General features: G+C 44.2%; 1 protein-coding gene across 1 annotated transcript in view; it reads right to left on the bottom strand.

Moving 5' to 3' along the window:
* LOC107121401 (fascin-like) overlaps window positions 1-11,547 on the bottom strand; it is a 46,172-nt gene extending 34,625 nt beyond the window's left edge. Inside the window, exons 1-3 of the mRNA XM_015424313.1 lie at window positions 11,245-11,547; window positions 9,746-9,995; window positions 4,811-5,092 (exon numbers count right to left, since the gene is read on the bottom strand). Coding sequence (XP_015279799.1) covers window positions 4,811-5,092; window positions 9,746-9,995; window positions 11,245-11,547 — 835 coding nt within the window. The remainder of the gene's footprint in view (window positions 1-4,810; window positions 5,093-9,745; window positions 9,996-11,244) is intronic.
* Window positions 11,548-12,717: the final 1,170 nt, after the last annotated feature.

Genomic DNA, 12,717 nt, shown 5'->3' with positions numbered 1-12,717 from the left:
TCTGTTTCGCAGAAAAACCCGTGAGCGGGGGGGGGGGGGGGAAATGTCAAGGGCCTTGATCCATGCGTCTCACTCACGAGTAGACCTGGAGACCCACTGCTGGCACTGCATACAGCTGCCACTGCAACTTAACAAACTGAGCAGTTGCTTCGATGGCTCTCACTAGAAGCTTTTGTTGCTCACATGGCTCAGAGAGCAGGAAGGCGCTCAGCAGCCTCCGGGACTCCAGAGAGAGAAAGAAGTCAGGAGGTAGGAAGAACCGCCCGGGTTCGCATACGTTACCGGAACGCTGGAATTCTGGCACCTTGTCTGTGTCTCATAGAGATTCTTTTCTCTATTAGCCAGTCGTTGCCGGTTTCCAAGGCCTGCAGCAGATGGAACAGGGTATCTCCCTGCAGCCCTGCAGACTGATTGCCCTGGTCTCCAGCAGCCAGTTGTCACAGGTGTCGCTTCTGGTGCGCTTTCTGTCACCCTCCGATTAAGGCAATTACATTGGGGTAGCCTCGGCAAGCCTGAATGAGGTCATTCCGGCTCCTCTTGTGCCTCGTCCGGCCCCAGCTCCTCGGCAGAAGAAAGCCCTCGGCTGTCTCCTAAAATGGCCGCCCCTGGTGAAGACAGCCTCTGTCTATAACATGGTTGTTCTTCTCCAAAAAGGGTTAGAACATAGGGAAGAAGAGTGAAAGAATTATCGGAAGTATATAGAAGTCGTTAAGATAGAAGATATATGAGGTTGAATAAGGAATTTAGAGTTTTAAAGATCAGATAAAGGCAAACCCTGATCTAAGCTGCTCTCCCGGTTGAGGCAGGAAAAGAACTGGAGGAGGGCGACTCCTACAGGCAAGAGACAGGAAGTAAAAAAAAATGTCCCTGCCTCCCTGACTGGACAGTGGGAATCACCCCAGCAAGATGTCCTCCGCCTCACAGGGAGGAGACACGATCTATGATTGTCATCCTGGACCACTTCCACTCCACAATCCTCACGCGTTTTGAAAAGCGCCATCCTACCGATTTTGTAGGTAAGAGTTTTTGAAGTTCTTTGTGGAAAACCTCACTGGAACTCATCTTCGAGGCCTCACAATGCAGCTCCATGGGAAGCATGTCCTCTTCTCCTCACAGTGGCAAGAAGAGAACCAAGGGGGGAGTGCTTGCCCCGCCTCTGGCGCGTGACCCTTTGGGTGGGAAAGAGATCTCGGCAGACGGAGGGGAGGGGGAGCACTTCTACAACCTAGAAGCTTCTTCAGAAAAGCTTGGAAGCTCTTCCATGCAGCGGGCCTGCAGTCATGCAGCCCCCATGTGGGACTGCACGGAAGCCACAACGATGAACTTGTTGTTAGGAGGAAGATACAGATATTTATGACATCATCCACAGAGAGGTTTAAGTGGTCAGTCAGTCAGTCAGCCTTTATTGGCATAAAACAATACCTTAAAAGAGGATTACTATAAAAATATACATATAAAACCATACATATAAAACCAAGTATTTTGCAAACTACATAGTATTGCATAATCTAACATAAAACAATTTGTTACAAAGTGTTGTTCATTTTGATAGTTTTTCCTGACGTAGCTTTTTAGCTGATTGTAAAAACATGGCTACCTTCACTGATATTTCAGGAGTGATTCAGAAGATGGTGCACTTTTAAGGCATCAGGAAGGTCTGTCATGTTGGCTAAAATAGGGTTTAAATATCTAAAACGTATATCTACATAAAATTGGCGGTGCAAACAGATATGTGAAACTGTCTCGATGCATCCAGAGTTACAATGGCAAAGTGTAGCCGTATATGCTGTATTATTATATCTCCCATGCAAGACTGCTGATGGTACTGCATTGACTCTTACTAATGAAGAGGCTCTGTGCTGTTGTGGTGCTTGTGTATCAGATAGGTATGGGGCCATTCGGCCTACCGTGAGGGGAATCTCAAAGTTCAGAGGGGAGCAAGATTTGTTGGATAAGCTGTATGGCCTTTGTGTTTCAGTGCCAAGGACTCTGCGTTTAATCATCTGAAAAGCACCCATAAAAGGGAGCATAAGCAGTGAGTCCAATGGGATGCCCATGGCAGTTATTTTGTTCTCAATGTGTGGTAGCCAGTTAGATGTGTTTGACGCTGTGAGCATGTGTTGTATAAGACTCCCTTGGTCTACATTGTAATGTAGATGCAGCCAATATTTTACTGTCATTAGCCAAACACCAGATTCCGCAGAATTTAACCCAGTTTCTAAACATAGAGCTGCATAAGGTACACAGCGCGGCATTCCCATGATCTTTCGAAGAAATTTAGATTGAACACGTTCTATTGTGCAATTAAGTGCACTTATCCATATTGGAATACCACACGAGTCGGGGGATTACAGAAGCATTTATGTTGGCCATATTTATTGCTGAATTATGCTGCACAGACCAAGATGCATTATACTGGAAGTGCAGACCTAAGTATCTAAAAATTTTAACTTGTTCAATTGGTTTGCCTCCATTTGAATGGTTTCCAAGTTTTGGAAAAGATAAGTATTTTTGATCTTTCAGGGTTTAAAAGTAATTTATCTGTTATAAAATAGGAAAGACATCTATTTAGTGAAAACTTTGAACCAACTTTGAGTAATTGTTTTTTGCATAGAGCTATCATTCCATAAGATCCTAGGCAATAGATAGAGCTTGTCAGGTTGGTGTTGGAAATAATGTTAGGTTCTAGTAAAAAGGCTGACATTGAGAGTTAAAATAAGTGGAAGATTGTCACTGATTATATAATCGCCAACAGTGAGATCTAAAACATGAGATTCCAATGAAGGGGAAACTATAAAATAGCCAATTACACTGCAGCCCTTTGTTGAGACAAATGTATATTCTCCAGATTTAGGAAAGTTGGTAAGCCCATTCAGCCAAACTTTATTAAACTGAAGACAAAGTTTGGCGAGATAGATGCCTGCCGAGTTTACCTTGTAGAGGTGAAAATAGGTGGGAGTGTATCCTCCTGATTAATTTCTATAGCCTTAAAGAATATTTTATGATCGTTGCCTACTCTAGCATTAAAATCACCTGCCAGAATTATTTCAGCCAAAGGATGTTCTTCTTCTAGCCTTTCTAGAAGAGTAGTTAGTCATTTCCAATGTATTTCTACTTTTAAATATAAAGAAACAAACAGAGCCAAACCCACTTGAAAGCGACCCTTAGCGTTAATCCTGTACCCTGGGAGGGAAAAGGATTTATACCCGTCAATCTGAATCTGATTTGGCAACCAGGTTTCCTGACGGAGTATAATATCAAAATCATTAAGGTAACTTAGAAATTCAACAACCTTGGCCTTATTCCGCCAGCTGGCCACGTTCCAAGAGATGATCTTAATATCCAAAGTAGTAAGAAAATTTAGATGACAGTGGTGTAGAAGAATTTATGTCAGTCTCCTTTGGTTTAGTTGTTCGAGGGTGCTGCTGGTGTCATAAAACACAGACCCATTGCTCATAGAGGTTTAAGTAAAAACAGTAGATTTGAGCCTGGGTTTCAAATCCTTCCTCAGAGCTGTGCAGTGAATGCTATTCCCACCAGCAACGAATGTTGATACAACTATATATTGTGAATGGCAAGCTGATTTTCTCTTAGCCTCAGTTTTCCATTGGCGTATGAAGAATAACAGCACTTAGTACACTACTATAAAAATTAGCTTTCTATCCCATCACACTGGCCACTTAATTTACAGGGAAAGTGTTGGAAATATGTGTGTTGCAAGGTCTAATTTAGTCATTATAGGGTTAATCTGTTTACCCTGTGTGCTATTGTTTAGACTGACCTGGAAGGGGAACCTGGCTCAGAGCCAATGGGAACAAAGCCCAGGAAATCTAAGTCTGTTTACTCACAATCATTGGTTAATATATTCAGGTGATTTCCTTCTAGGGGTCAAGAAGGAGAAGAATCTCCATTACAGTTGTTGTTGTGAGACCGTGTGGTCGGTCTGTTCTGTAGCTGTAGAGATGTAGCCTTAGGTTTGTTATTTTGTAGCTTTTCCTGTGTACTCTTCCCTTAGAAATGAAGGTTTTTACAAAGAAAGAAATGCCTCCTCTCCCATGAAGCAAAGACCCATTGCAAACTCTGAATATCTAAGTATTTTGCCAATTTTTCCAACAGAAAGTCCCTGATGGGACGCTGCCCTGGAAGGCCACGGGCAGACAGCAGCAAACAGAACCAAGCCCCAGTAGCTCTGCCACCATTGCCACAGAGGCCAAGCTGCTTAGACCCTTCAGCAGCAACCGTGACTGGTGTTTGCTTACCAGCTGTCTCTTCCTTTACCCAAACTGGCTGAGAGCCATGCAGGAAGTAACACTGGTGCTGCTGGCCAGGCCTGAGTTGAGTGACCCCTGCAATCCTGGCATGGAATGCCACAGAAGCCACTCTGCTTGGTGGTTGTTTTTTTAAGGGGTTTTCTGCTATTTCACACTTTATCACCATACCAACTATGATACAAAAATGAAAGAGACATATGGTATATGTACTCAAAGGGAAGACAACCCCCCTTAAAAATGTTATATATACACAACATTATTACTTGACCTAACTGTAACTTGTATGTGAATGTAAGGAAACCCCCTCCCCTTTTGACGGCACACCTGGGAAAAATGTAGTCTAGCAACTTAGTAAACAGGGCATTCCGTTAAAGATCCTGCAGATATAAATTCAACCAGAAGTCCCTGGACCACTCAGCTTGGTCTGCTCGGGACTGTTTTAACTTCCAAGCTCACCGTGTTACATACCAGCTCAGCTGATGCATGCTCCAAGTCTTCACAAACACAACACAGAAAATACTGATTTTTAAAAATCTCACCTGGCCTACAGCAGATGAACTTGTTAGTAGAAGAGGAGCGCATTGAAACCTGGGCAGGGCTGGCTTCTATGCTGAAGAGTTCATCTCGTCCAGGCTTGTCCATCTTTGCTGTTTTCATAACACCCTCGCGTGCAGTCAAGTATTTCCCTTCTTCATCCCTCAGGGCCACTAAGCCATTGTTCAGTTCCAGGGAATACAGAGTTTGTGGGGTGACGTCCGGCACCAGTGAGCCATCAGAAGCCAACAGCTTGCCAGCCCCAGTCCTCAATCCATACTTCTTCACTGAAGACAAAGGCAGGAGAGACAATGTGAGAGAACAACAGGCACTTACTTCCAGGAAGCAGTGTCCAAATAAATGGCAGCAAATTAGCATGATGCCCAGTCATCATTTCAGTGCAATTTTACCGCAGAGATGTTCCTGAACTGCCATATATCCAAACACTTTCCAGCACCCACATTTGTTCTTTCTTCCTGTAACCTTTCCCACGGTATTCCTCTCATCCACAATCTCTTAAATCCTTTCTAAGATAGTGTAGTGGGTCTCAGTCTCTTGTTTTAAAGTGTTACTTGAGATTCACTGGATCTTATTTTTCAAAATAATTCCAGAGGGTTAGGCATAGTAGTCTATTTTGTTTTATGGGAAGGATCCTGTCCAGCTTTCCTGCTTGCTGTTGCACAATTCCTTTCCTCACAGCTGTTCCCCACCCCAGGTAACCTTTGTCTATGTGACTCCCATACACCCAGCACACCTTTTTTGGAGGTCAAAACTGTCCCCCTCCTCCTTTAAGCCAGTGGAAGAGCTGGAAAAATCCAGTTCATTTGTTTGACCTGAAAATCACAGCTCTTCAACAAAAGAACTTCATTGTCCTTAATATTTGTAAAAATTGCCCTCTGTATTGTGTTCTTATAATTTTATTTTCCTCTTTTCCCCTTACCTCCTTTCTTTAGTCTGTATTCCTATAAAAATTTAAAATAAAATTTAACAAAAGAACTTCAAAGGGAGTCTCCAATGTGAAACGGTTGAACTGGACTTTATTCCAAAGTTTAACACTACACCCCTCCCCCAAGGGGACTTAGGAGTCTTATCTCACTATAACAATGACTATTTAATGAAACCTGTGATCCTTACAGATGTCAACTAGCTTACCATAGCCAGTAGATTACCTCTGTGTTTCATCCTGATTAGATCGCAATTTTACATAATCACATTTTACTTTGTACTTATTTACATCCTTCATTAGTCACCTTTCTACCTTGTGGCACTCAAGGTGGCTTACAATACAAATAAAACCTCAGTTATCAAACACATAAAAGTGTCAGTTTACAATCTCAATTAGGACTGCCACTAAATGCAAACTAAATTAGTCAAATACAGTCCTATATAAAAAATGTCCTCAGCTGCCTCCTGACGATCAAAAGTGATGGGGCCAGGCGTCCCTGCATTTTATGATTCTGTGTCCTGGCTGGTTGTTTTCTTTCAAGCCTATGTAAAATGTATGCAGAGAGACAATTCAGTCACAGCCTGAAGAAGTGGGCTGATAAAAGCTTATGGTGGAATAAAATTGTGTTAAGTGTTCATGGTGCCAAAAGACTCCTGATGGCATTTGCTACTTTTGAAATGAAGTTCATATTTGCTTTGCACCACTTGGGTTCTAAACACTGTGTCAGTCTTCTTGTCGAGCCTATTTTTCTGCTAACTGGGGGCAAATTCATGACATAAGAGCTAGACATCCCCAATTCAGATACAGCTGGGAACAACAACACAAATGCAGTAGAGATGTGCATTCCTGTTATCACTGAATGTAGACACATGCCTTGATCTGCATCACAGAGGGAGGCTGAAGTGGATGCCTTGCGCTTGAATGTGTTCCAGGATACAGATGTGTGTAGACATTCCATACCCTGCCCTTGGTTCTAATACAGAAAGTAAATCTGTGGGTTGGGGGGCAATTTTTGCCATTTCCATCCTCCATGACAGCCCTCCAACCCCCAACCATACTGCTTTTGGGGGTACTCCACCCCCGCCCCCGGAAGCAGCATTTGGGAGTTTATTTTGGTCTAATGCAGGATTGGCGAGGTTGCTGTTCTATGCATGGATCTTTTTGATAGAATAATGATTTGCAGTAAGAACACTATCAGTTACCCAGGCTATTTAGTGCTGTTAAATAAATTGAAATCTGTGCCATTCACAGAGATTCCTGGGTAAGCAGAATTTGAATTCACCTGGTATGGGGCAGAAAAATTTCCTTCTTTCAGCATTGTTTGTCTCCGACTGAAGACCTATTGAGGAGATGCAAATGACTCAAGCTTAACTTATTTACATATCAAAAACATGGACTGAAGGCTTGAAACATGCCCACACAGACTCACAACTAGGGCACTTTTGCTCAAACTTTTAAATACTTCTTTTTCATAGAAACACTATTGAGTTGCCCACCCTCCATCCGCCTTAATACTACCATGGTTTTTATGCATTGAGCTCTTCATGTGCAGTTATGTGCACAGCTCACTGTTGTATGCAAGGAGCTCTAGATAGGATATTATTCCCACAGGCAAGCATCAGAGTAAAGCCAAAGGCCATCCTTAGAGGAAAGTAACAGGTGCAGTGAGAAAGGCTCTCTCTACCTGACACAAGATTCTCTGCATCTCTGGAATGTCACCCTGCCACTTCTGGTTTCCTTTCATACTCTTGACAGTCATCCCCATAGTTTGAGGGAAATGGAACTAAGGGCTCATACAATCATTTCTGTAGGCAACGGGAGCAAGGATAGTAAAATGAGATGCGCTCACATAGGTGCGTGCTTCAAAAACTGAATTTTAACTTTGTTTCATTATTTCAGAAAGGGCAAGATTATCATTTTCCTGAAATATTGTGAGTACTGGTACCATCTAGAAAATCTATTTTAGGAAATTATTTCAGGTCTGGGAGCACTGACCAGCTCTACTTCCACAGCTTTTAATGGGCTGTAGACCTGACCTCCAGTCCTAGAAGCCAGGCCTGTCGCCCTCTGAAGTCCAGATGGCAGGTGTACCGCTCATTGAAACCAGCAGAAATACCGTATTTTTTGGACCATAAGACGCACTTTTTCTTCCAAAAAAAGTGGGAGGAAAAGTGAGTGCGTCTTATGGACCGAAGGTTCAGAATATTTTTTCCCCCGTTTTCCTCCTTTAAAAACTAGGTGCGTCTTAAGGTCAGGTGCGTCTTATGGTCCGAAAAATACGGTAATCCCCCAACTCTGAAAATTTCAGGCATGCCTTTCTTCATTTTGGGTATTTCCAGTCCATAAGCAAATTTCAGGCACTGTTTTGGATGAGAAATATCTGAAATGCAGACCCTGCAAAGGAAAGGCCTGTTGGCTTTTTTCCTTTTTAACTAAAGGTTAAAAAGATCTGTGCTGTGGGTCCAGAAAAAAAGCTTTATGCTTTCTTTTTTTAGAGTAATGAAAAGGTTCTTTAAGTGGAAGGACATTGCAGTGGGGGAAAAGACAGAAGTCCATAATTATTTATTTCAAAGGCTTACGTGAATGTTAATGCAATAAAGGTGGTTAAATACCCTTTGCCACACAATAAACTGAATCTAAGTAGAGCAGGAGGAGCAGAGCAGGAGTTTCCTGCCTCCCCACTTCTCCTGAGCCCCCTTAAATTCTGTTCCTGGGAGACAGGGGGCCCTCACAAACAGTGCAGGAGAACGAGAGAAGGCCTGCAGGATGGGGAGGAATTAGCAAACACGGCCCCCTCCCACCAACAGAAGTGCCATTCTGCTAGCACAGATATCACCTGTGGATCCAACTGGGCACATGAAAGTGGGGGGAGCTTCACTGACTTGTGATGACAGGGCAGTTGCTGGACCATTGCCCCTCCCCCCCATGCACACATCTATCACAATAATCTTGGCTATACACTTCTCTGGAAGTCTGGATTTTAGCCAGTACGGCTCAAAGAACCAACACTCCTCCTGAAAATGGTTTGTCACTAACTGCGGTGTGTGGAGAGAGCAACAGGAGGAGGACTAGTCTGTCAACCATCTCTGAAACCAGATTACCTGCTTAACTACCGAAGAGGGCTTTCTGTACAGTCAAAGCATGTCTCATGTATATTTAAGCAATTAGGTGAAACTCACTCAAGTTTTGTCAAGTTGCAATAACGTAATTTTCCATTGCACTAATCCAGACTTTTTTTTTTAAGTGCTGGAAACCAGCAAGGTGCTCTCACTACCTTTCTCCTTCCCCTGAAGCAAAACTTCATTAAGAAACTTCTCCTCTTATAGTCACACACACAAAATCCAAGAATTGTCCGTGACCCATCTTGTCACTCAGAAAACAAGCTCTTGCATTTGCTATCCACTTACCTTTTCCTGTAGAGATAAATAAAGCAGGTTGAGGCCTAGGGAAATATGACTTCTTTGGAACTGAAGCACAATCTTGATGATGGTTGGGTGTACTACATGCAGCAAATAGTGGAAAATGCATATTTAATATGCAGCAAACCATTTGGGAAGAGCAGCAATGAATGGAAACTATGAGCATTCAAGTTTGGCAGACCAGAGCCGAGCAGTAAAGCTGCTACTATTAGAAGTTGACCCAAATCCACTTAAAATCACCAGGTATCTTGTTATCAACAGGATATAGCACTGATTTGTGTTAGTTGGACTGAGGCCTTTACATTAATTTTTCTGAGATGTATTGACTATTTCCGTTTTAAATAGACTTCTGTGAAATGCAGCATGTTTTGCCTCAGATGCCTTTCAGCTCTCAGCTGGAAAGGAAACAGGGTTGCTTATGACCTTAGTTAAGTCCTCTCTACCTGCTGCATGCATGTTTCTGAGTTTTCAGTCATGCATTTCTTAGAACAGGATTTGATGGCATGAGCATGATCTTGAACTCACCCGTGACATCCTATGCAAAGGAAGAAAGGTGGGGAAATTCCTACACCCACCTTTGAAATCATAGTAGACAGTGATGACTGATTCAGCGCCCCAGGGCATGTCACGGTCACAGCGCAGTGCCCCAGCTTTCTCATCACAGCGCACATAGCGCTTCCTGTTGGGGCTGTACATGGCGACATTGGGGTGCACTGCCAGGTGCAGGGTCCACTTTTCCGTTTCGGTGGCAGCCTGAGCAAAGCAGGTGACGTTTTCCTCTGCCCCACCCAGGTAGCGCTTAGACTGCTCATTCTGCAGAGACACCTGACAGGAAGGAGAGACACCCAAAACAGGAAGAACAGGAACGTTCTCATTAAAAATGAAGGCGAAACTGCTCTGGTGCCCACTGGTTTTATAATCACCACATCACCAACTACCTCCTCATGCCTATATAGCTGCTAGGACTGCATCTTTCCTATCATGTCACGTTTATCCCGTTGGTTCCAGGACCATAAAGAAAAGAGTGACAAGGTCACTAGACTAGGGGAGTGGTTCTCAACCTTTCATGCCATCACTCTATCAAAAAAACATGGGTCCCACCACGACTGGGGGAAAAGACTATTTCTCCTATGAAAGAAAGGTACATGTTTACGGGTATTCTGTCAGTATCATTACCATGCCAAAAGGTCATAGATGGATAATCTGTGGCAAGTAGGGCCGGCAGGAGACAGTACATCACATTAGTAGGTAGACATGAGGACTGAAGGAGAGTGAATTCTTAATAATTGTTATGAAAACCCTATGTCCCACCTAGACTGCTTCTGCATCCCACCAGTGGTATGTGTACCCCCAGATGAAAAACACTGACCTACGGTACATCCTGGCAAGCAGGGCCTACGGTGAATCGTTTGAGCTCGTCCATGTCCCACTAAACCACAGTAGTCGACTACCAGTCTGCTTGGCCAGCAGGGGCCAAGTCAGGCTTTGCAGACCATCGCAGTGGCTTCTCGAGTAGAACACAAGAAAGTTGTAAGACCAAAAGAACCTACTTAATCCTGGTATGCTTTACACACTCTAAGTTGCACATTACAGCATCAAGCTGGGAGCATGGGAAATTGCCTCCTGGCCACAACTCCTGGAGTCCAGTCACTAGTATAAGGGGCTTGCCAAAGACATTCTGGCCCCTCAACAATAATTCTCAAACTCAGCACTCTCAGTTGACTCTTGAACAGAAACCAATAGAGGAAGACAAAACATGTACACCATTAGACAAGAAAGTAGCCGTGGGAGGGACATAAGGGGTGCTCTGTTGGATCAGACCAGTGAGGGTCCATCTCGGCCAGCCTCCTGCTCCAGGCAGATGCCAACCAGTTGCCCTGGGTGTCCAAACAGTGCGCAGAGGGCCTCCCTGGGGTTGCCTCCCAGCACTGGCATTCAGAGGTTTAATGTCTGCAAGTGGAAAGTATCACGTTCTACCTAAGGGACATTTTACCACCACCCAAATCCACCCTCCTTCTGGACGCGGCAACTACTGCGATACAGCTGGGGATATGACAGTTGTGCATGACCGCACCTTGCCATCTGGATACTGTTGCAGGAGGAAGATGGTCTGAGGCCCTGGGTGGTCCTGATCACACGTGACTTTGCCATTAGCGTCGGCTGCCAAGTAGCGCTTCAGGGCACTGAGCAGGTGGAGTTTCTGGCCAGCTCCTTCTCCTGGGCCAGCGGCCCCAGCTCCCTGTGGGGCCATAAACTGAAGAATCCACACCTGGCGGGGCTTCAGCTGCAAGCCTGTGGCTGTCACCTGGAAACGAAAAGGTTCTGCAGTCAGGTATCTGTTGGCAGCATTGACAAGGCCAAATTCCAGTGAAGCCATGGTAGAAACAGGGAGTCTGAACAGCCGCCGCTCTTCGGACCTGCCAGCTGGTCCCACTTCAGAACTATCCCGACCCTCAAGGTCATAATGGGTGCCTAGCAACCCAGTAGATCCACGCCCTCAGCACTAAGCTCCACCCACAGGAGCCAGGTTTGCCTAGGCTACATTCTCAAACGACATGTTTCACTCAACACTGGGGAATCCATTAACCCCTTCACAACAGGACCTTTAAGGAGGCCAAATAAACATCATTCATACAACGATGGACCAGATCCAGACTAAACTGGCAATTTCCACCCATTCCCCGATCCCACAGCGGACACCACCTGACAATTGTCAGGGTCCCCTATCCCCCAGGAGCAGCATTTCATGGACATCAGAGGGCTGCAAGAAGAGGTGGAAGCAGGGAAAGTTCTGTTCTGATAGAAAATTCAATCTGGACCCAACCTGTGATATCCAGAGATTTTCCCCAAAAGGAGGTCTTAATAAGTGTGGTTTGGATGTGCGTTTCAATAGGCATCTTCCCCACACACTGGGACAGAATAATTCTACCACCCACTATCCATCAAGGCTCTTGTCTAGGCACCTTGAACTATTAATAACTAAAGATCAGATCCTAGACTCCAGCAGCACTCACAGAACAATCTTCCCTCCTGTCCACTGCTGTGCTCTTCAAAACAGAGGCTGAGAAACATTGAAGCTTTGGGAACAGTGCCCCCCCTCCCCCAGGCAGAAATCTCAACAGAACAGTTACCTAAGTACGCAGGAAAATATTGGTTTGTACATTGGAGAATAACACTTCTCCCACCCCACAGACAGATAAGTATGCTTACTGTCCTCTGAATGTGGATTTCCTGATTTTTTTTACTGCCCCCCCCCAAATCACGGTCTACTAAATAAATGTGGAGTAATCACTATAGCTGGATTTATACTTCCATGTTGGAAGGGTGGGATACAAATTCAATTAATTTAATTAATTAGTTTAATAAATAAATAAATAAATACCTCATCCGATGACACCTGTTCTAGTCCATGAGAACTGATGCCAGGGCCACAATTCATCTTTCGGTCTTTAACATGTCATTAGATTTTTCCATTTTCATGATGGTTTAGGATCTCCCATCACATACAAATATTTGTGAGAAGGGTGGAGGTGAGAATAGTGCATGA

This window comes from Gekko japonicus, unplaced genomic scaffold, assembly GCF_001447785.1.
Source record: "Gekko japonicus isolate JY-2015 unplaced genomic scaffold, Gekko_japonicus_V1.1 scaffold2581, whole genome shotgun sequence".
NCBI lineage: Eukaryota > Metazoa > Chordata > Lepidosauria > Squamata > Gekkonidae > Gekko > Gekko japonicus.
This window is presented reverse-complemented; position numbering and strand designations above follow the sequence as displayed.